The following is a 24,100-nucleotide window of genomic DNA, read 5'->3' as shown; positions in this document are numbered from 1 at the left end:
GAAACCTAGTATTGTAATGTAGAGATGAATTTATAAGTTTCATTGGTAGTCCTACTTTTATTTCAAAGTACAGATGCATACTGCATAATAGTTTTACTCCCCAGTATATTAGTCACTTCTTCCACAACCCATTCTGATGTTCCAGGGGCCATATTTTCATCACTCACACTGTATGTCAACCAACTATCTCCAATTTTTTCTCATTTATTCTATACCAGCAGCCAGTAAACATCTTTTTTTGTAAGAGCCAAATAGCAAATATTTTAGGATTTGCGGTCCATGTGATCTTGACCCCAACTATTCAACTTTCAGAGTATAAAAGCAGTCTTCAATGATATATAAACAAATGTGTATGGCTATGCTCCAATAAAAGCTTATTTACAAAACAAGCAGTGCACTAAATTTGACCTGTAGGTCTAAGTTTGCTGATCTTATTTTAGCAAATTTTTAAAATAAGGTAGTATGATATACACAGATACTCATAGGTAAAAAGCTTAGACATGCCATTCATTAAAAGTGAATTAGAGAATAATACACACCAAATATGGTCATAAATGAATTTAGAAATATAAAACTCTGTACAAGTACCTTAATTATGTATGTTTGACTATATTTGTGTACATGAATTCAAAAAATGTAAGAATAAAACTGGTAAAAGTATTTAATACTACAGAGGGAGAGAGCACTGAGGAACACAGGTGAGCAAAACGCAGAACAGGACTTCATACGGCATATTTCTGTAATGTAATATAATAGTATATTACATTATTCTGGATTATTTAGATTTCTAAAAGAATCATAATTATTTATTACTAAAACATTTAATTAGAAATATAAGATTGTGTTTAGGATAATGGCAAATATTTAAATGTTCGAGTTAACAAAATTCCAGTTTGTACCTTTCAATTTTTGACTGGGTTCTTGTTCTTCCACTTTCTGAGGTTTTATCATCCTCCTTCTTGGGTGGAATTATTGTTGGTTCCAAACCAAATAATTCTTGAAGGCGCCCATAAAGATCCGAACGATTATAGACATGAAATTCAAAATCATTAACTGTGATGTGCAATCTGGTTTCTGCTTTTGGATCTAAAGATATGAATCACAAGAACATGTTTCAACAACTTCTTAATTAAAGGACCTGAGTCAAAGTAGTCAAATTTTGTTCACAGTTAAACAATTAAACTCCAACAAATTTGTTTAAAATAGAACATTATAGTAAAGAGAGACTTATAAAATACATGCAAAATACTAGTTAAAAGAAAAAGACGACGAAAGCTGATGTTACTAAAGTATTTTAACCTAGCACTCTATTATCAACTTGAAGTTCTAGCTTCGGGTTACATAATGATAAAATTTTTAAATTTTCATGCTAATAACAAAATTATGATTTAAACAATAAAAGTGAATGTAATCCTAAGCACATATTAAAATATCACATAGCAAAATATTTAAAGTGTCTTAATATTATTAGCATTTGAACCACAGCATCATAAAAAGTGAGATTTTTCATAAACAGTACTTTAGAAATAACTACGTAACTATAAAATTCTTTGAAGATTAGGCCAAATACAATAACCTCAAATAAAAAAACATTATTGCATTAAGTATAAATAGGTACAGTGTATTTAATGTATCCATCTTAAATGATGGTCTGCACACTACTTTTTACTGAGGAAATAATCTAAAACAGTGTACGAAAGAGAGAAAGGTATCTGTATTAATGCTTGCTTTCGTTAGGAAATAAAAATCACACATTTCCTGAGACCTCTTTTTTAACCTTTACCCATTTTTACCTCTACTAAACAAATTTAATTGAAATTAAAAATCAAAAACTTTAATGCTATAAATCAAGTGAAAATAAAACTATTAGCTTTTTAGTAGCTTAAATTGTGATTTAAATAAGAGGTATATATGCTTCGATAAGCTATCAAGTTTTGCCAAAATGAGCAATTCTTTCAAGTGATTTCAGAAATGATTTTTAATTGACACATATTCCCTAACAAAATGTGAATTTCAAATTTAAAAAGCTAAAAATACACTGTCACTTATTTTTAAGTATAATTTTAAAAGCTTATTTGAAAAAACAACTGAGGAGGAGTTAGAAATATCTTCTGCCCATTTGGGTTCTTTCTTTTGTATTACAAAGATTTTCTGCAATTCCTTTCAGATTTTCTTTCAGGCTATACCCAGAATACAACCACTTCTCACTACCCTGTCCAAAAGACAGCAATAGCTTATACAGGCATTATCTAAACCTCCTAACCAGTGCTATACTTATCACATTGGAAATATCTTTCAGCAACTCTAGGTAATTCTACCCTTTCTATTCTATAAAACTGTCGATTGCTTCCATTTACATTAATAAGGTCTTTGAAGTGTCTGATAAAATCTGAGGGATCTATAGTGCCAAAACCCAACACTTAATCTTTGACTCCCATTTCCAAGAAAATTAGCCTGTTTGTGTAAGTAATGAAATAACAACAAAACTATACAATGCTTCACATAATTACTGATAATACAATTCATTCCCTTAGTTAATTCATGCTTCTATCCTTTACCAATGAAGACTTCCTTCCTGACTTCCCACAGTAAACCAGTGCACTCCCCCCAACCAGCATGCCTTATTCTACTGACCCTACTTTTATTGTCTTCAGTAGATGCTTATGTCCTCAAGCATTCCCAATACTATAATATATGCAAGGGTATTTCAAAAAGGTTGTGGTGAAACATAAGTAAAAGATTTCAGTGCAAAAAAAGTTAAGACTCAAGTATTGATTTTTACATTTAGCATATTATCCATGAACCTTTTAAAAATGATTGATAAACTTATTTACTATCTGAATCCCCTCAAAAAAGGATTCAAACCCAACAGACCCTAAGGGATGGGACTTGTTTTATTCACTGTTGTTAATAACCCTGATCATAACAATGTTTAATAAAAAGAATTTTTTCTAATCCCAGAAAGCCCTTTACAAATATGAATTTGTGATATTATTCTTCAAGGCAATAAAAAAATTAATGTAAATTCACCTTAAAATTCAAATGTAAATCACTTGTTTTCAAATTTGCTTATCAACAATTTACTAATGATCCTGAGTACAAAAGCCTTGATCATCAGGAATGTGCTGTTAAGGCTGATCAGTGAGCCGCAGAAGCAGCAATGAGAAAAGCCGCTTGCCCCTAATGAAATCAGCAGCGATGAATACACAGTGCTTGGATAAAAATGGGAAGGGGATTAATTCCAATTTCATTTCTACCTTGTGGAACATACACAGAGACTCTCTTTTTTCAACATAAGAATATAGCTACAGACGTGATTACCAAGGCATAAAGATTTTCAATTTTAAATGTATTTTGACAACACTGACCCACACTAAATCCGAGCATTAAAATACTAAAGGATCCTCCTGATATTCCCAATTTTATGTTCTCAGTATTTTTTTTTACATTCCACTATGCTGGAATGTAAATACCATCCATCTTTATTCCAACATAGAGATGCAAAGAAACTGAGTGCCTAAAAAGCATATCCATATGGGTCCTGCACACTAGCCTAGTGGCTAACCTCCTTGCCTTATATCCTCCAGGATCCCATATGGATGCTGGTTCTAATCCCAGCTGCTCAACTTCCCATTCAGCTCCGTGCTTGTGGCCTGGGAAAGCAGCACAGGATGGCCCAAAGCCTTGGGACCCTGCACTTGTATAGGAGACCAAAAAGAAGTTTCTGCCTCCTGGTTTCAGATCAGCTTAGCTCCAGTCATAGCAGCCACTTGGGGAGTGAGCCAGCAGACGGAAGATCCAGATAAACAAGAGCATTTTCTCAAAGTGAGCATGTCACTTCCCAGAGAAAAGCATCCCTTCAAAAGACAAAGTGGCAGTTTTCCCAAAGTAGCCCTCTCCCTCCTACTGACATTCATACATGCACATATGGAAAAAGAAACCACGGAGTACAACCACTTCATGGAATACTACTCAGCCGTTAAAAGAATGAAATTCTACCACTTGCAACAAAACAATACAAACTAGAGACCATTAGCCTCAGAGAAACAAGCCAATTCCAGCAAATATGATATGTTCTCTCTCACATAAGGCAACTTCAATGCAAAACACTAGATACATAGGTAAAGAACACTGTTAAAAAGCAACTAATGCTGTTATTCAAATACTTTCTAAAAGAACTGCTTAAAATCAGCTATCATGAAAACAAAATTGAAATCTTGACAGACATCTAATTCGCCTTTAATTTTGAAAGCCAGTTATAGCAGATCATTAATTTCATAACCTAGGGAACATTTTACAGGCAGTTCTATGGTATACAAATCAGATATGCTCTGCTTCTTTTCCTTTTCAAACAGTTATACTAGACCCCTAACAAATGTAAAAATGCTACTAGCTAAAATTATCCCACCAAACTATAGGGCTCAGAATTTAGGCATTGGAACACCACTCTTGTAACACATCTATTTTAATACTTGACAATGAAAATCTTGGGTTAGCCACAAACAGCTCTCAGTTCATCTGCCCGAAAGGTAGGGTGACCACCTAGTTATTCAAGTAGATCCACCAATCAGGCCTCTAAGTTTTCTACCAATAAATGTCAACCATATCAATCATGTGCAACAAAACAGACGCAGCTGAAAACCATTACACTTACTGAAATAAGCCAGTCCCCAAAAGACAAATATCATATTCATATTGTCTCTGATATGCAAAAACTAATACACAGGAACAAACACACACAACTGTAAACTCTACTGGAAAATTACAATGAATAACAGCCTATGTCTTTACTATCAAATAACAACAGAATTCTTATTATTTTTAATTATACTTTTGGTATATTACTTTCTTTTGTTCCTTTTCCTATATTTGGAATCTAATGAAATATTGATATATCCAAAAGTTGAACCTGCAACAGTAAAATGAATGACTCTGCCACTTGGGGACATGTAAGAGGCGATGTAGGGAGGGAGAACGGGAAGAGGGACAGGGAGCGGAGATTCCATACATATGTAAATCTGTATCAAGGTAAAAAAAATTATACATTTAAAAATAAAAGGATAATGCTGATTGCTTAAAAAAATGGAGTTATTCATCTTCATCTGATCTTATGCTTCCAAACCCACCTATAACCTTCTAGAAGACTATCCTCAAAGTATGATCAGAGGACCTTTGAAGGAGTCCCAAGATCCTTCTCAGAGTCCAAAATGCCAAGACTACATCCATATTATTGGTATGTTCTGCTTTTTCACAATGATACTCCCAGGAGTGGAGAGTTTAGCTTTTCAACAACAGTATGATATATTATTATTGAGAGTAGGACAGAATACAAAAGAATCCTAAGATTCCAGTTTATTTTCAAATTAAGCCAAACATTTAAAGATTTGCAAAATACAAAACAATGCACTCATTAAATTTTATTTTGCTTTAGAAAATATTTTTCACAAAATACATTATTTTGGTATTAACAGTACTGTTAATGAATTGAGAAATATTTCTAAATCTATCAGGCCTAATTTCTCATAAAAGCCCCCTAAATAAAAGCTGTTTGAGGACTTCAATAATCTAGGAGAACGTAGAGAGTTACTGAGATGTCTGATAACCATTAAGTAAACACAATGAATCCTTCCTGAAGCCACCAATATGATAAATGAAGAGCAGGAAAGTCGAGGGCAGAAATTAGACAACACTTTCAGCAACAAAACATGATGGTTTAAGCATAAAACTCTGAGACGACAAAAGGTAAGGCTCTTATGATGAAAAAGCATACCCAAGAGTAGCCTTGCACCTATACTGCCTCTTTTATCTTCATCCTTATCCAGTAAATGGGGTCTGTAGTGGCATCAGGTAGAGGTATGAATAAAAGCATAGAAACTAAAAAGCAGGTAGTATCTAAGATCAGAATGCTATGGAGATCATATTAATCGCAACTAGGGTGAGGTCCACACATGTAACAGAAGAGACTAGTAATGGAGGCAGAGGTCACACTGAAAATAACCTTGAAGCCAGGAAGCTGCTTCAAGTTGTTCAAATAAGCAGTTTATAAATTTATAAACTCCAAAGTTTTAAAAATATGCATAATAAAAAGTAAAACATATAAATACCCATAAAGAAAAATTTTGATTAAATAACTGAACGTTTTAAAAATACGAAAAAAGAAAAACTCACCATGTTGCTTCTGTTTTGGGTTATACATTTTCCACCACCGAAAAATGATAAATCCATCCTGTATTCTAAACACAATAAATTTTTAAAATGAGAACTTATGATTACAATTTACTTAGACCATTTTAAAAATATTCATTTATTTGAAAGATAAAAAGGGTCAGCACACACATACAGGGAGACAGTGACACAGAGAGATTAACCATTATCCATTGGTTCACTTGCCCAAACAGCCACAACAGCCAGGTCTGGGCTGCAGTAGCCAGGAGCCAGAAACTCCACCAAAGTCTCCAAAAAGGTGGTAAGGGCCTAAGCACCTGAACCACCTTCTGTTGCCTTCCTAGGGCCATTATCAGCAAGCTGAATCACAAAGGGGCAGCCAGTATGGGATGCTGACATCCTTAAGTGGCAATTTAACCTGCCACAACCTAACCACAACCTCACCACAACATAGCCAGTCTCCTAAGGTCATCTCTTAATTAGTTGTTATCTAAAACACACAACTGATAACAAAAAAATAAGGAAAATCCTCAAAAGGACACTAGTATTCACAAATTTACATCCTTCTAAGAATTATAAAGTATGACATACCATAATTTTCCAATGAAAAAGAAAAGAGATTTTGTATAGCTCTAAATTATATTATTAACAATTAACTAAAATATGTAAAGCATGATGTTTGAAATAAAATTTTCTTAATTAGGTAACAATGTGACAACAGATTAAATTTAAAAGGAAAATGAAGCGTTTAATACAAGAACCTTTTCCTTTCTAAATAACTGTTAATAGTAAAAATAAGTATATAAATATGAAATCAAATCTTGAAAAAGATATGTTAGAGCAAACTTTTAAAGATATTCCTTCATCTTGTAAATGTGCCTTCACCTCATACCCCAAAATATGCACGTACAAATTCTATTTTCCACTATTGACTGACAAGTAATTTTAAGCTGATATAGAAAGTTGTGTCTCACAATTTTAAGTGGAGTGTGAGTGCTGTCAAAACCTGTAACCTCTCAATTAATTAAAAGCACTGCTTAAATTGTGAATTTTAAGAAAACAGGAAAAAAGTAGGCTTCTCTTCAAGACCTACAAACATGGAACACTCAAACATACTATGGGCACTGGTTCAAGTCCCAGCTATTCCATTTCCAATTCAGCTCTCTGCTTATTACCTGGGAAAGCAACAGATGATGGCCCAAGCTCTTGGGTTCTTGCACCCACACGACAGGCTGGGAAGAAGTTCCTGTCTCCCAGGTTCAGATCAAGTTAGCTTTGGTCACTGCAACCATTTGGGGCATTAAACTGCAGACAGAAGACCTCTTTCTCTGTCTCTCCCTTTTTCTTTGTAAAAATCTTTCAAAGAAAAAAAATCTTAAAAAAATTTAAAGTTGCAAACAAGCACTAAACCTACAAACTTATTATCTCAAGTAGGAAATTAATGGATGAGTGTTAAACATTCTCAAACCTTCTGTTATGTAACTGACCACCATAAATTCTCTGAAATTGGGACATAATTGAAAATTCTTCAATCTTTCACCCAGAAACTAAATGACATTATTCAATTCTATAAACTAATATCTGATCAACTTATTAAAAATCTAGTCTTAGATAAATAAGCCTACTGAAAAAAAATTCTTAAAAATCAGTTCACACAAAAATCAGTTCACAAGGTGTGACTTGCTGAAAGGTTTTTTTTATTTACAATTTTATTTGAGTAAGTCACATAATTAAAACATTACTTCAAGGCTGTTTAAAATGGATCCTTTTTAATTTTTTATTTTGTTACCTAATAGACATGTCTTCTGTAATGTAATAGATTTCACGAACCATGACTTTTCCAGAAAGAACAGAGAAAGAGAAGGAACCTGTTGCAGGGAAAAACAAACAGAAAACAGCAATCAATATAGTTGTTTTAATACATAAAAGCAAATAGGCCTGAGAATAATCTTTATTTGATAATTAAATCATCTCTTCCTACTCACTTCCTGATATTCTTTTAATCTTACAAATTTTTCAACATCCTTTCCCTAATATAACAAAAAATACCATAAATATCAATATGCTTTGAGCTACTAAAGCTACTATCAGGGAATCTGTTTAAGTAACTGCTTAGTACAAATAATTCTCTTTATAATGCACCCTTTACGTAAACCCAAAGCACAGATTAATTCATCATCTGTCTCCACTAATTTAGGTCACTGCTGGAACCAGCCACCAACACTAATTAACAGAAGATTGCTTATGATTTGGGGGTGTGTGTGCATATGCACACACAGAGATTTCCCAAATGTCTGAACAGCCAAGCTAGGAAGCCAATCCAATTTTGCCACATGGACTCAACTATTTAAACCACCACTGGCTGCCTCCCAGTGGTATGTATTAGCAGAGCATCAGACATGGGAGCAGGGTCAGAACATGAACCTGGATACCCTGATATGGGTTGTGGACATTCCAACTGGTATCCTAACTGCTAGCCAAATGCCACTTCCTACTGACATCTTAGGGAAGTCTGGCTTGTGTCCAACTCTAAGGAAGATGAGAATAGTTCTATCAAGTGACTCCTCCCTGTACTCCAGGTTCAAAGCAGTTTAGGGATTTCCAAAGTAGAGACTCCTAATATACTCCCTAACCAATAAACATTCAACTTAAACAGTTGTCAGAAATCAAATTAGTAAAGCAAACTGCAAAATAAAGTATACAACATGATTCCAAAGTATTAGATTACCTTTCTTAAGAGTAACAAAAATTCTATCAAGCATTAAAAATTTTCTTCAGATAGTAGACTATCAAACCATTACTATTGCTATATTTTATATATGCCTAAAACTTTCAAGTTATTTTATAAGCAACAGAACAGTCAAAAAGTTACTATAAAAGCCCTTTGTGAAATAAAAACATGGCAAAAGATGTAACAACTGGTTGTTCATCTCTAGTCATGAAGTGCTATGTGAGCTAAATCCCAAGCCATTTTTTAAACCTCCAGGATAAAGGTAAATTTCTAAACCAACTATTCATTTACAAATGATATATTTGTAATACACAACTCAAGATGTTAAGAAACAAATCCAGTATTACTTAAACTTACCAATATGGATATAGCCATGCTTGTATAATCTATTAAGAACTAGAGTTAAAATAAGACCAACATTTCGAGAATTGTAATATGTGAGGTAAATAATCCATCCACAGGACAAAATGGTAGCTATCGGAAAAAAGAAAAATGAAAGATAGGATTTACATCCATATGATAATCTGTCCTCTCACAATTTAATACCTGGATTTAAAAAACAGAGATTAATTCTACTCTATCCAACTTGTCTTCCTGTTCACTCATTAGCTAGAAAAGGCAGAAATTCCAATGAGATCAATTTTAGCAATGTTTCTAATACAATTCCTTTTCTTCTGTTCCTTTTTCACTGCTTTTCTTTGTAGCTTTAGTTGCTAAACATAAATAAATATGTTCAAGGAAGAGAAATCTGTAATCTCTTGAATTCCCTGAAAAATATTCACTTTTATTATGCAGAAACTTCATACACAAGTTCATTCTCAAGCTAGTAAACTAACAAATAGCCTACTTGAAAAAGAAATTTCTACAGAAAAGTCATTTTTTCTTTCAATTATCTTAACCCTAGTATAAAGGCACATTAAATAGAAACATTAAATAAAAACATTTACTAGAAACTTTGGTATAATTGTCAAGTCATTAATCTTCCTGAGGAAAATGTCACTGAATATTTTCTTTTCTTTATTCTTCTCAAATTATAACTATTTGGGGCTGGCACTGTATAGCACAGTAGGTAAAGCTACTACCTGTGATGCCAACATCCAGTATGAACACTGGCTTGTGTCTTGTCCATTTCTGATCAAGTTCACTTTTAATGGCCTGTTAAAAGTAACTAAGGATGGCCCCAAGTGCTTGGGCCCTGCATCCACGTGGCAGACTAGAAAGAAGATGTGGGTTCCTGGCTTCAGCCATTGCAGTAATTTTGGGAGAAAACTGGCAAACTGAAGATCTCTTTCTCTCCCTCTCTCTCTTTTACTCTAATTTTCAAATACATAGATATTAGCAGGAAAAAAAAGATATACAAAGTATGAAAAAAGTGACATAAGTTCTAGGGAACAGGAAAAGGAATACATTTGCAAATAAGGACTAAATCTTCCCCTAATTAAACCACACAGTAAACTTCAATTCTGCTTTTATAAAGCCCTATTTCCTACTAATGCTAGGCATTTTATTTTGTATGGATTCACTGTAATTTACAATGGTTGCTCTTACTAAATATGTAGAACTCAAAGTTTACCTGCTAATCCAATACTACTAACAAATCACGAGGTATAATTCTTTCTCAATATAGTTTATTTACCCATATCCCTACCCACCACACCCTATTGCGCAAAGAAGCACAAGCATACCCTCCAAAAATACCAGCTATGTACCCACTGTAAGGTACTTAATCTTCATAGGCCTTGACTGCCCAACATGTTAAAGGGAAAGAATAGTGCAGCAGCCTAGTAGCTAAAGTCCTTGCTTTGAACGCACCAGGATCCCATATGGGCGCCGGTTCTAATCCTGGCAGCTCCACTTCCCATCCAGCTCCCTGCTTGTGGCCTGGGAAAGCAGTAGAGCACAGCACAATGCTTTGGGATCCTGCACCCACATGGGAGACCCAGAAGAGGCTCTGGCTCCTGGCTTCAGATTGGCTCAACTCCGGCCGTTGCGGCCACTTGGGGAGTGAATCTGGGGATGGAAGATCTTCCTCTCTGTCTCTCCTCCTCACTGCATATTTGACTTAAAAATAAATAAATCTTTTTAAAAAGCCTATTTCCAGATATGCAAGGAGTAAAGACATTAAAATTGATCTCTTAATACATGTAACATATTTCAGCATAAAAACACACTATGAGGAATTACTACTTTTATAACGGAGGTAACCTCAGGATGTTGGGCCAACAGAGAGGAAAGGTGACCTGAAACAGGAAAAATAGGACAAGAGCATTGTCTTTCTGGTCTTCTCATCTACTCTAACTCAGGTAAGTAGGCAGACCTAAAAGAAAGAGTATTCCAGAGTAACTCCCACAAAAATATTCAAGACAGATTGATAAAAAGCTTCTTTCCTCAAAAGAAATAAATGTTTCTGTAAGTTTCCCAACTTAATCAACCATTGCTCAAAATATGACAGTTAATCCATCCATAATACACAATAAAGTATACGGAAATGCATTCCACTCACCAACAAGGAGCCAAACAACATTGGAATTATGCTCTGTAAGAAAATCTTCTAATTGTGTGATACTGGGGACAATACTGTCGTTCTTCCTTTGATCCATTACTGAAGTTTCTCCAAAATGGTATCTAAAGTACTAAAAGAGACAAAGACAACATTTAGAATTAACAATTTATAAAATAACAAGAGAAGTCATATAAAGGAGAAAGTTTTACTAAATTACTTTGTTTCATTCAGTAATAAGGATATAAGCATAAAAGGGCAAGAGTTTGGCACAGGAGTTAAGGTGTTTCATGGGATGCCATTTCTGAATGCCTGAGGTTAACTCCTCATACTGCACTCATTCCAGCTTCCTGCTAACATGTGCTCTGGGAAGTAACAGGTCATGGTGCAATAGGCATGCCACCCACATTTGTCAATCTAAATTTTTGTGTATTTGCTCATGCACATGCATGTCTGCTTTTCAGATAAATAAAAATTTAAATATGGTATACACATATATAAAAAAGAAACATATCTGCAATAATTCTGAAAATGTAACATCCCGAGTCCATCACCCTAAATATAAGCAAAGACTAACAATCAGTTACTACATTCTCGAACAAAAGAGGAAGATCGTGATTATTTTCAAATCTAATCCAAGTGGCTATCTCAACAATAAGGGAATATATATTAGTCATCTACATGAACAAAATCATTAAATCTTGTCCCAAATTGCCTTTTCATAATTTTATCTGCCTATTTAGTTAGCTACATCCATCTACCCATCTATCACCTTGGGGTATTCCTAATTGTTGGATGAGGAAATCCATGTAGTTGAAATTCACTCTGAGGACTATGAAGACTAAGCAGATCTGTCATTAGATGTTCAGTATGACAATATACTGTCAAATTGTGACCAAACGTGACAAATGTGTTTATTAACATTCCTGTGTACACACTGGTGTGTCCTTCTCCCCAACACACACACACTGGCAGGATCAGTGTAAATATCTAGATGACCTAAGAACAAATTTAAAAAAAAAAAACTATAAGTTCTTATTTGATGATCCAAGAAACAAGGAAAAAGTCCTCTAAGTTTGCTATCTGACTAACTGAACTAACCAAAGACAAAAATCTTACAGTAAGGCAGAAAAAAAAAGGGGGTGGGAGGGGTGAGAAGATGAGACTACTCACAAAAAGAACTGCATACTTCCAACAGTCCTTTAAGACAAAAAAGCGCAGGTCATTTTTACCAAAACAAACAATTTTTTTTCTGCAGTCACAAAAATATGAGGAGAAAATTACACCTGACAGGGAATTTCACTTCAAAAACCCGTCTCTAACTAAGAAGAACCAAGACCCACCCCCCAGAAAGGGCTGGCTCTAAACCAAGGAAGAGAAAAGCAAGTGTTTGATGGAGACATGTCAAAAAGACACGGAGGTCTTCTCAAAGACAGAAACCTAAAATCCATGTGTAACAGTTTTGGAGCCCACATACTACTGGAAAAGGAGAGACAGTAATGCAGCGAAGGAAGGAGCACAGCTTCATACTCAGCATCACTCAATTTGGCAAGTTGTTTCCCTTTTCATTTCAGAAACTTTTTCATTTCTCTTTGATTTCTTTAATAATCCACTGTTCACTAAGTGACAGGCAGATTCCATTACTAAACAATGTATATATGTATATAATCATCACACTGTATATTACAAATACGTAAAATTATATTTTTAAGTGGAAGAAAGAGTGGGGAGTAAGACAGTTACAATTTATGATGCTAAAAAAAAAAAAACACTAAAAGAGGGGTTGATGTTGTGACACAGCACGTTTAGCCACAGCCTGCAAGGTGGGCATCCCATATGGATGCCAGTACATGCCCACATCAAACTAGCTCCTTGTTAATGCACCTGGGAAAGCAATAGAAGATAGCCCAGGTGTTTGTACCCTTACTACCCACATGAGAAACCCAGATGGAGTTCCAGGCTTCTGGCTTTAGTCTGGCCCAATCCCAAACATTGGGAAAATGTGGGGACTAAAACAGTAGGTCAAAGTCTAACTCTACCTTTCAAAAAAAAAAAAAAAAATCAAAAGATTTAAAAAGGAAGAAAGAGGAGGCAGTTATCAAGAAAAACAGTAAATTTAAAAATTCAGCTTCAGTCATTCCAGAAGCAATCTACTATATTGAGAAATAGTATGGAGTGGGCTAGATACTATGGCATAGTGAGGTGGGCTGCAGCTTGGGAAGCTAGCATTTCAGCCCTGAGTGCCTAGATTAGCATCCCTCTTGTGCCTCCAATCCAGTTTCCTGTTAATGTGCATGCTGGGAGGCAGCAGGTGATGGCTCAGGTATTAGGTCCATGCCACACATAGGAAAGCCAGATGGAACTCCTGGCTCCTGGCTTGGGCCTGACCAAGCCCTAGTGAATGCAGGCTTCTGGGAGTTGATTAGCAAATGGAAGATCTCAATCCCACTGCCCTCTACCAATCTGCCTTTCAGATAAAGGGAATGGAGCAAAAGCAAATATCAATTCTGTAATTATAGGTATATAACTATAGGTAAAATATCTAATTTCTCCATGTAAAAATGAACTTAATGTGTAAAATGTGGACACTAAGAGTACCTACCTCCTAGAGTTGTATTGTAGAAATTGAATTCACGTAAAGAAAACCTTTAGGACATGTCTACCATGTAAAACCAATGCTCTTGGTGTCTACCAAAAACCACTGGCAATCACTACTACAAAAGAGGACTGTATGAGTGCCTGAGACAGTCTGCTGAGGGCTGCTTCCTAATACAGGGAAATGCCCAACTTGCCCAGCTGGCATCAATCAGATATGCCAGAGGATTCTTGTCAATGACAGATAGAAAGCTGGTGGATAAAATACCAAATCTTGCTTCCTCTTACCTTGGGATAACTGTGAGGTATATTTCACTTTGTGTCGGAGAGTCTCTCAGAGAGAGTAAGCTCCAAAAGCCCATAATAGCAGCTGCCACAACAATGCCTTTTATTGGCTTTCATTCCATCCTTTTCCCATTTCTCCTTGACCCCAACAGTGTATTGGATGCCCATTTCCCGTATAACACCTGTGCCTGAATCTCCACCTAGCATTTACTTCTCGGAAACCCAAAGACATCTTTTTGTCAATATTATTGTTAGTCATATAAAATCTAAGGACATTTTTAAAATAAGAAGATGCCCCTATGCTTTGGTTTAAATCTGAAATCACAAAGTACATTATGTTTAATAAAATATGTAATATATTTACACTCAAATCCACAGCTAATATACAAATATGCAGGAAAAGCTTTGACAGAAATACAAACTTTTATCTGCTCAGAGAGAGGAAAAACAGACTCCAAAGCAAGGGGAATCTGGTGGAAAGATGAGGAAACCTGATTACTTCCATTTTTTTTAAGATTTATTTATCTTTATTAGAAAGGCAAATCTATAGAGAGAAGGAGAAACAGAAAGATGTTCTATCTGTTGGTTCATTCCCCAAATACTTGCAATGACCAAAACTGAGCCAATCTGAAGCCAGGAGCTGATCCGAAGCCAGGAACAGGTGCAGGGTTCCAAGGCTTTGGGCCATCTCCCACTGCTTTCCCAGGTCACAGAGAGCTGGATGGGAAGTGGGGCAGCCAGGCCATGAACCAGCACTCATATGGCATCCCAGCACTTGCAGGGAAAGGATCAGCAATTAAGCCATCACACTGGGCCCACTTCAATATATTTTTAAAATATGAACAAAGTTTACATTAATATTTCAATTTATGCCTTTTTTGTTACCACTTCTAATTTTTTTTTCGGTGCCAACCACATTATCTTCCACTGTCCCTTTTTCCTTTCATTCTTGATGCTTAATTTGTGTTTATTACAGCTGGCTGGATGGCCTTAGACTAATAATGAGATAAAGTACAGATGAGGGAACCTTCATTATCACAGCTGATTCCAACTCAGCAAGAATTACTTGAACTGGGAAAAACTGAGTAATACCAATTTCTCCAATTCCAATCTATGCACCTGCCCACAGATCCTCATCAAAGTTCAATGCCTGGGATAAGCCTCTCCAACAGCTGCCTCATACCTTAATTTATAAATATCACTCCTTGATTTGACAAATAGTTGTGGAAAATAAGGCTTTATTAATTTGGTCCTAAACTGAATTCTGTCTTTATATTAGTACTTGTAACTTAAGAAGTCCATGGTATGAAGAGTCACAGCTTATGGTGATATTATCATTATTGCACAGCATACATTTCGATTATCTGGTGCATCATAGTAAGTACATTATAGCACAGGGCTATTTTTTCTTATCTTTCCAATCAATATTTATTGAACTTAAGAATTCTACCATACTAAGAAATTTTGATTACTAAGTGTAAAATTTAGATATTGATAGCAATCTTTAGTAGAATGTCTGGCAACAGAAAATGCTAAAATGCTCTCTGAATGATCACTTGAACCTCAGCACTTACAATAATCAGATTAGATATCTATCACCAGATAGCTGCTTTCTAAGAACGAGTTCAGCCAATTTATTTGTGGGTAGATTATCCAACTCCATCTGCATTCCCCAACCCCCAGCAAAAAACTTTCTGGGGGCCCAACACAGTAGCCTAATGGCTGAAGTCCTCGCCTTTCATGAGCCAGGATCCCATATGGGCGCCAGTTCCTGTCCAGGCTGCTCCACTTCTCTTCCAGCTCCCTGCTTGTGATCTCGTAAAGCAGTCAAAGATGGCCCAAAGCTTTGCGACCCTGCACCCACGTGAGAGACCCACAAGAAGCTCCTGGCTCCTGGCTTCAGATCAGCTCAGCTCTGGTTATTGTGGCCACATGGGGAGTAAATCAGCAGACAGAAGATCTTTCTCTCTGTCTCTTCCTCTCTCTGTATATCTGATTTTGCAATAAAAATAAATATACCTTAAAAAGAAAACTTTCTGACTTTCTGGTATACAATAAATTTTCTGGTAGCCAAGAAAAGAAATTCAGAAATAAATTCAATAACTGTATTTTTATAAAAAGCATTAAAAAAAGAGCTAACTTGCATGTCCATAAATCTAGAAGAAATCATGACTTCTAAATATTATCCTCCTTCATTGTACTACAAATATGTTCAACAGATAATATTCCTTCATATGATCAGTAATACAAAGACTTCCATAGATATTACCAAGAATAAATGTAAACTTCTATTTCTACACTCCATAAATCTGCTAATTGTGGTGCTTCATTTTTGTACTGTCTGATAAACACACTCTGCAAGTTTCTTTTAATTAAAAATATATTCCCAGCTGCAGGCAACTGCCTAGTTGCCTTCTACCAGGCAACTGCAACACTGCTGGGAGAAAAGCAGCCAGAGAGGCATTCTGAACCTGGTTAATGCCAAATTTGTGTTAACTCTATCTGTATGCCAGTATACTTGTTTATTCTATTTTTTTTTTTATTTGTTTTGGAAAGGCACATCAGATTTATGGTGAGAAGGAGAGACAGAGAAAAAGATCTTCTATCTGCTGGTTCACTCTCTGGATGGCCACAACATCCGGAGCGAAGCCAATCCAATGCCAGGAGCCTCTTCCAAGTCTCCCATACAGATGCAGGGTTACAAGGCTTTGAGCTGTCCTCGACTGCTTTCCCAGGCCACAAGCAGGGCGCTGGATGGGAAGTGAAGCAGCCAGGACACAAATCGCGCCCATATAGGATCCTGGTTCTTTGCAAGGTGAGGATTTGGCCATTAAGCCATCTAATTTTGTTTGTTTTTTAATATATTTGGGAAACACAGGGAACATCAGGCCAGGACAAGCCACCCCAGCCATCAGGTGAGTTCGGGGGGAGGGGCAATTTGGGGGCGAGGGCAGCTATGCTGAAGAATGCCCAGGGAAAGCAGTCTATGGATGTATTGGAGTACAAGCAGCTGAGGGCATGTTTGACAGAAGGGGAATGACTTCTGGGATCTTCCAAAGACTAGGCCTCTGCACTCACAGGTAGGTGAGGGGGCTGAGACAGGGTGGTTTATAGGGGGTACAGAGGGCATGTCTGCATCAGGCCAAGCCAACCACCCACATGGCAGAGATCTGGGCAGAGCTAAGTAGCATTGACATTGCCCACTGGTGTACACAAAAGCTGGGTCTGGGAGCAGATGGGCTGGGCTAGGCTGCAGCACTCACTGGCATGTACAAGCATCAGGACAGGGTATGTGCTTTGACTGGCTTGGCTAGGCAGCAACAGCCACAAGAACCGGGGCTAGGAATGTGTCTTGTAGGGGAACTTTAGCAACTCCCCTGCTAGGCTGCAGCTCCCACTTGAGAGTACAACTAGAGCTCTTTATTATGAAAAATTATTTTTTTTTCCCAGCAGCAAAATTCTGGTTATGGAGATAATACAACTGGTACTAAAAATCATGTTTTCATATAAAAAAAAATCTTATTGTGCCCACAATACATTTTTCCTAGAAAATTGCTCTTTCTGAATAACCACAAGAGGTAACACATCAAGCAATGAAGCCTGAACAGCAGCAATTGAGGCCAAATTGTGAAGTTAGCTAAATCCAACCATACCAACTCACCACATTTTTGTACCTCCATCTTACCACCTGTTCAGAAAGGCTGTAATTACATATTTTTGAAGATCTTATTGCTCCCAAAGAAAGTAACAATTGATAGGTCTTTGGTAGTTTTAAATTATGCCACAAAACTCTTGGATATTCCTCCCTTTAGAAAACAGTTAAATTCCTATCTCAAGTGTGGACTGGATTTAGCAATTCATTTCTAGAAGATTATGGTAGAAGCAATAGTATATAATTAATGTAAAAAAATGAAATCTCTGCTTTCTCCTTGCTCCTTGGGATCACCTGCTTCAGGAAAGTCAGCGGACTTGTTAGGATCCCTAAGTAACTCTGGGGAAAGTTCTACATTGTGAGGATTTGAGGTATTCAGCCACCAGCCACATTAGTGAATCATCACTTAAGTATATCCTCCAGCATCGTTTCAGACCCTAGATGATTAGCCAACATCTTCATTATATCCACATGAAGAACTGGGAGCCACACACCCAGTTTTGTTCTTGCCCTGTTCCTGATTCACAGACATTTTGAGGTAACTGTTTTCTTTTTTTTAAAGTTTTATTTTTATTATTTGTTTACTGGAAAGGCAGATATACAGAGAAGAGAGACAGAGAGGAAGATCTTCCATCCGATGATTCACTCCCCAAGTGAGCGCCACAGCCAAGGCTATGCCGATCCAAAGCTAGGATCCAGGAACTTCTTCCGGGTATCCCACACGGGTGCAGGGTCCCAAAGCTTTGGGCCGTCCTCGACTGCTTTCCCAGGCCACAGGCAGGGAGCTGGAAGGGAAGCGGGGCTGCCAGGATAGAACCGGCGCCCATATGGGATCCCGGGCGTGCAAGACGAGGACCTTAACCACTGCGCCACCGTGCCGGGCCCAAGGTAACTGTTTTTCATCTTAAACTGCTACATTCTGGGAAAAGCTGTTACTCAGTATAACAGATAAGAAAAAGTATGAATAGGTAATATTACAGCTAATCTTCAAGGTATCACTATCCTACTGATTCACACCTATCCACTTAAACCACACTACTCTCGTACTCACTAAAGGAGCAGGAGTCAGCAATACCATACCAAGAAGGCTACCAATTAATGAGGGGGCAGGTTCCTCTCAGACAATCTCTGCCCTGCCTCATACAAATTCATCTGTATCCATAATCATCACTGACCTCTTTACCTCCTCCCTTGGGACAAGTCAACCCAACATACCCTAGACCTGCATCTTTCCATTCCATCCTTCCCAACTTGTTCAATGGCACAGCTTCATCAATTATTCAGCCTAAATTATCACATCTTCTTTCTGATAGATTTTTACCCTTGGCAAATCAACAGCTTAAATGTGGTACAGCCCTCATACCCTTAAACACTGAAACCAAATTGTAAACTCCTATGTCTTGCTATAGCCCACTCTATTTCATTTACAATCAAACTTTCAAAGAGTTAAAGAAGTCAATTATTTCAACCTCCTTATTCTTGCCCAATGTGCACTGGTTTTATCTGAATCAACAGCTCTTGCTCAGGTAACTGACCAATTTCTTAACATATCCAATGGACACCAGTAATCCTCTTCCTATTTGGTGACTTTAGACATCTAATACTTTTTTTTTTCCAAACTTAAGTTTTTCCACCAATTTGTGATGCTACTGCTGCTGCTACTTCCCTGCACACTTCTTCGGGGGTGTTTTTCTTCTACCTCACTTTTACATGGTAGTGATCACCAATCCTATAAGGGTGCCTGCTTGACTCCCAGCTGCTGCACTTCCAACCCAGCTCCTGGCTTTCTGCCTGGCAAAGTAGCTGAAGACTGCCCAAGTCCTTGGATCCCCACTGCACACATGGAAGACATGGAAGAAGCTCCAGACTCCCGGTTTTAGACAGGCCCCAACTCTGACCATTGGGAACATTTAAGAAATGAACTCACTCTTTCTCTTCTTCCCTCTCTCCCTCTCTCTTTCTTCAACTCCTGAAATTCTGGCTTTCAATTAACGAATCTTTTAAAATACATATATATTTAATAGTTTGCACTGAACTGCAATCATGTTCTCTAATCTATCTCTCCTAAACTCCCTACTCAGTGAATAGTCCCAGACTCCATTCAGTTTCCCAAGACAGATATCATAGAACTTATTCATCCTGTAAATATTACATAGGAATTGTCTGCATGAACAGGAAAGTGGTTAGAAATTTCCCTGACTTCACTTTCCTTAAACCCCACCAAATCCTATCTATTTCATATCCTTTGCATGTCTTCAATTCACCTCCTATTTGAACTTGTCTGGGTTCTCACTGACTATCTGCATATTCAGTAGCCCAACTGACTACCATGCTTCCATACTCACCCTCTATTTCATCATCCACACTGCTGCCTATTTGTAATGCATAAATCCCCTGAAACTTTCTCATATTAAGGACTTTATTGGGGGGGGGAGGCGGGGGAAGCTCTGTGACACAGAAGGTAAAGCTGCTGCCATGAATGCTGGTTCTATTCCCAGCTGTTTCACTCCAAACCAACTCCCACTAACACACCTGGGAAACAGCAGAAGAGGGTCAAGTGCTTGAGCCTCTGTACTCATATGGGAATCCCAGAAGCAGCGCCAGGCTCCTGGCTTTGGCCTGGAACAGCACTTGCCATTGTAGTCATTTGGGTAGTGAACCAATAGATGGAAGGTTTCTCTCTCTCAATCTCTACCTCTTTGAAACAATTTTAAGTTATTTTTCTTATACTGCATGGAATTTGAAATTCTGTCACTATACCTGACATGAAAAAATAATACGCTAAAATAATCTATAAGAATCCCAACTCGAGGGCCTGGCACAGTAGCCTGATGATTAAAATCACCTTGCATGCACTAGGATTCCACATGGGTGCCAGTTCGTGTCCAAGCTGCTCTACTTCCCATTCAGCTCCCTGCTGAGGCATTGCAATATAGAATGGCTCAAAGCCTTGGGACCCTGCACAGTGTGGGAGTCATGAAAGAAATTCCTGGCTCCTGGTTTTGAATCGGGTCAACTCTGGCCATTGCAGCCACTTGGGGAGGAATGAACCAACAGACAGAAGAATTTTCTCTCTGCCTTTCCAATAAAAAAATAAATCTTAAAAAAAAATCCTAATTTTCAGGGAGGCACAGTAGCCAAGTTGCTAATCCTCTACTAAGTACCAACCCCCCATATGGACACTGGTTTGTGTCCCAGCTACTCCATTTCCCATCCACCTCCCTATTTATAGGCATACGGTCTGAAGAAGCAGTAGAGGATGACCTAAAACCTTCAGACCCTGCACCCACATGGGAGATCTGAGCTCCTAGCTCCTGGCTCCTGGCTCCTGGCTCCTGGCTTTGGATAGGCTCAGATCCGGCTGTTGCAACCATTTGGAGAGTGAACCAACGGATGGAAGATATTTCTGTGTCTTTCCTTCTCTCTGTACAAATTTGCCTCTCAATTCAAATAAATAAACCTTCAGAGAAAAAAAAAAAGAACTCTTATTTTCCCACTTTACCTTAAAGAAGTACCAATAGAGAAGCCTGCTCTATTAACTAAAATATTAAAGATTTATTGTAAATACAAAACCATCTACTGTGTGCATACTGTTCATGTGCTAGTCTTTTACCTAAACCAAAAATACTCTTAAGTACAAAGTCAAGAAAATATATGTGCTCACTATAATATTGCCTTCTCAAAAAAAATTCACTATTGTATTACACTTCATGGCCATAATGATCACCTCTCTCAGAAGAATCCTGGAATAATGCCTATTATAGGGCATTCAATAAATACTTATCAAACCAATTAAACTGCTACCTAATCCTGTTAAACATCTTCTACCATTCTCCATAGAATTCATAATAAAAAATTCAAAACTGAATTCAGCCAAGCAGACATAGGAAAATTACAGAGCAAGTAAAAGAGAAAAGAATGTGTATACTTCATAACTGAGTCAAGGAGGGGTCCCATGGCTTTCTCCTGACAGTGTGCAGACTGAACACATGATGCCAATCAGACATCAACAGTTCAAAAGTCAGATGAAATGATTCACAAGTTGCATTATTCACCACCACTAACCCACCCCTCTCCCTGGCCACATCGGCAGGCTAAGCCACAAATGAAGCATGAAGTCAGATTTCCTCTGAGCTCTAACTAAAAACAAGATTTTTTAAAATATTAACAGAAAATACTTACTCAAGGTTTGTTTCCAGAATCTGCAATTTCCTGATTTTTCTCCTTTTCTTCAGAAGGCCTTTCTGCAGTGCTTCATCTTAAGAAACCTAGAAAGGAACAGCATGGCAGACAATTATGTGACCTGTCCCGGCCTTATCAGTAACTCAGTAATTTCAGACCAAATTCTTAAAATACACAGCAATACACATAAGGAAACTCTTTCACGTGACTCCAGAATTGCATTTCCTTGTTTAAAGTTTCCAAATAAGAAATACTCTAAAACCTAGAACAACAACACAATTTCCAAACAACAGCTTTCCAAAGGTTTCAAAATCTCCACACTAAGGGAAGAGCAAGAGTTTGCTCACTGGAGAGTTGTGAAGATTAAATTCTACTTTTAAAACATACTCAGCATGTGATCCTGGAAAAATACTTTGCTCAAATTATTGGGTCCTTGATGATAAGAATTCTTCCCTGTTCCCAGCACACTTTTTCTCAGTTGAAAATCACCCTGCAAACTCATTAACATACTTGGGAGATGATACAGCTCACACAGTTTAAGAAGCCATAGAGTCAGGTGGGGCTGCCCTGACTCACAGCTTTAACTTTGGACAAACCACCTGGCAGGGCTATTATGCTATAGCTCTCTCAGGTGTAAAGGAAATAACACTAGACTTTACATGACAGCACTGTCATCATTAAAGTGAGAATAACAGAGACACAGCAAGTATGTATCACTCGCTTGTTGGTAAATTCGCCATTGTTACACTTACTCTAGTCAAGTCAAAATAAATCAACTTTATTTTATGCCGAAAGAGTAACCTGAGACCAGTCCAAACATACACGCTCGGTTACAAAACCCATTCTTTCTTTACAGAGGAAATTTACAAGAACTCGTTCCCTTTTATAAAAACAGCCTCTCTAACTTTCCAATGTGAACACAATGCAGGGGGGGGAAAGACACAGAACAGTCTCAGGAAGGAAAATCAACTTCTCTTCACGTCCCTTTGATCAAAAGGCAATGGATTGTTGTTGTTGTTGTTGCTTTGCGGAAATGTGCAATTCCAAAGCGGGCACCAATTCAGAAAGCGAAACACACCCAAGCCTGGGAAGGAAAACGGGTGCTGTAAGGCTTCGCCCAGTTTAACCAACCGTCCCTGTCCACACTAAGTAACGTGGGGTCTCCCGCGGGTGGTCAGGCTGAAGTCCCAGCCTACAGGGTGTGCGGTCCTCCCCGCGAGGGCCCCCTCCAGCCAGTGCAGCACCGCCCACTCGCCTGGTCAGCACCCGCAGGGGTCACTGCTGCAGATGAGCCCCCAGTCACCGCACTGTCATGGCCCCTCCGGGCCTTCCTACCCACTACGGACACCCAGCCCAGAGGTGCTCGCGCAGCCGGTGACGACGGCCAAGAACCCTCAGAGCCGCCGCAGCCGCGACGCCCGCAACCTCTGCGACCCCCACCCGGCCGGCCGCGGCCCGGACAACAAGCCAAAACACAGTGCGGCTCGCTTCCCCCCAGGTCTGGCTCCCCCATACCGGCCCCCTCACCTGCGCGAGCGCCGAGGCTGCCCAGCAACGCTCTGGCCTCTCTGCCCGGGGGCTGAGGGCTTGGGGCGGCGGCGGCCGGAGCCCGACGCGCCCTGCCGAGCTCTGCCTGCCCACGCACACACCCTCACGCCCCGCCGCCCCAGGTCCAGCTCCCGCCGCGGACACTGACACCCAAGGGGGCGGCGGAGCAGGGGAGGGGTCGGAGCTGAAACCCGGAGGCACTGCGGCTGCGTCAGCCGGCAACGTCACACGTCCGCGGCGCCGGCGACTCCAGGCACGCCGCCCGGGCCCGCCCCTTGCCCTTCCTCCCCTGGGCTGCGGGCGGAGCCTGGGCGGGCAGGCCGACGGCAGGTGCGCGTCCGAGGATGCCCCACGCTAGTCCCGCGAAAGGGAAATTGCCGTCCTCTCTGAAGGCTGATAGCAAGCGGTAGGGGAGCCCAGGCAAGAAAAGCAGACTGAGGAA

The 24,100-nt window shown here is 38.6% G+C and overlaps 1 protein-coding gene across 3 annotated transcripts in view; it reads right to left on the bottom strand.

Annotated features, from left to right (window-relative positions):
* Window positions 1-23,822, bottom strand: part of KIAA1109 (KIAA1109 ortholog) — a 182,002-nt gene extending 158,180 nt beyond the window's left edge. The window contains exons 1-7 of one of the 3 annotated variants that reach the window (XM_040967356.1): window positions 23,638-23,822; window positions 22,111-22,196; window positions 11,400-11,529; window positions 9,254-9,370; window positions 7,955-8,033; window positions 6,169-6,233; window positions 900-1,086 (exon numbers count right to left, since the gene is read on the bottom strand). In XM_040967356.1, the coding sequence (XP_040823290.1) occupies window positions 900-1,086; window positions 6,169-6,233; window positions 7,955-8,033; window positions 9,254-9,370; window positions 11,400-11,496 (545 nt within the window). In that variant the 5' untranslated portion in view covers window positions 11,497-11,529; window positions 22,111-22,196; window positions 23,638-23,822. The remainder of the gene's footprint in view (window positions 1-899; window positions 1,087-6,168; window positions 6,234-7,954; window positions 8,034-9,253; window positions 9,371-11,399; window positions 11,530-22,110; window positions 22,197-23,637) is intronic. The other 2 variants (XM_040967357.1, XM_040967358.1) reach the window with 2 other exon arrangements.
* Between the last annotated feature and the right edge of the window lie 278 nt (window positions 23,823-24,100).

The sequence above is a fragment of the Ochotona curzoniae genome, unplaced genomic scaffold, assembly GCF_017591425.1.
Source record: "Ochotona curzoniae isolate NIBS_2020 unplaced genomic scaffold, NIBS_Ocur_1.0 scaffold_4506, whole genome shotgun sequence".
Taxonomy (NCBI): Eukaryota; Metazoa; Chordata; class Mammalia; order Lagomorpha; family Ochotonidae; genus Ochotona; species Ochotona curzoniae.
The sequence above is the reverse complement of the archived record's forward strand: the minus strand, read 5'-3'. Positions and strand labels throughout refer to the sequence as shown.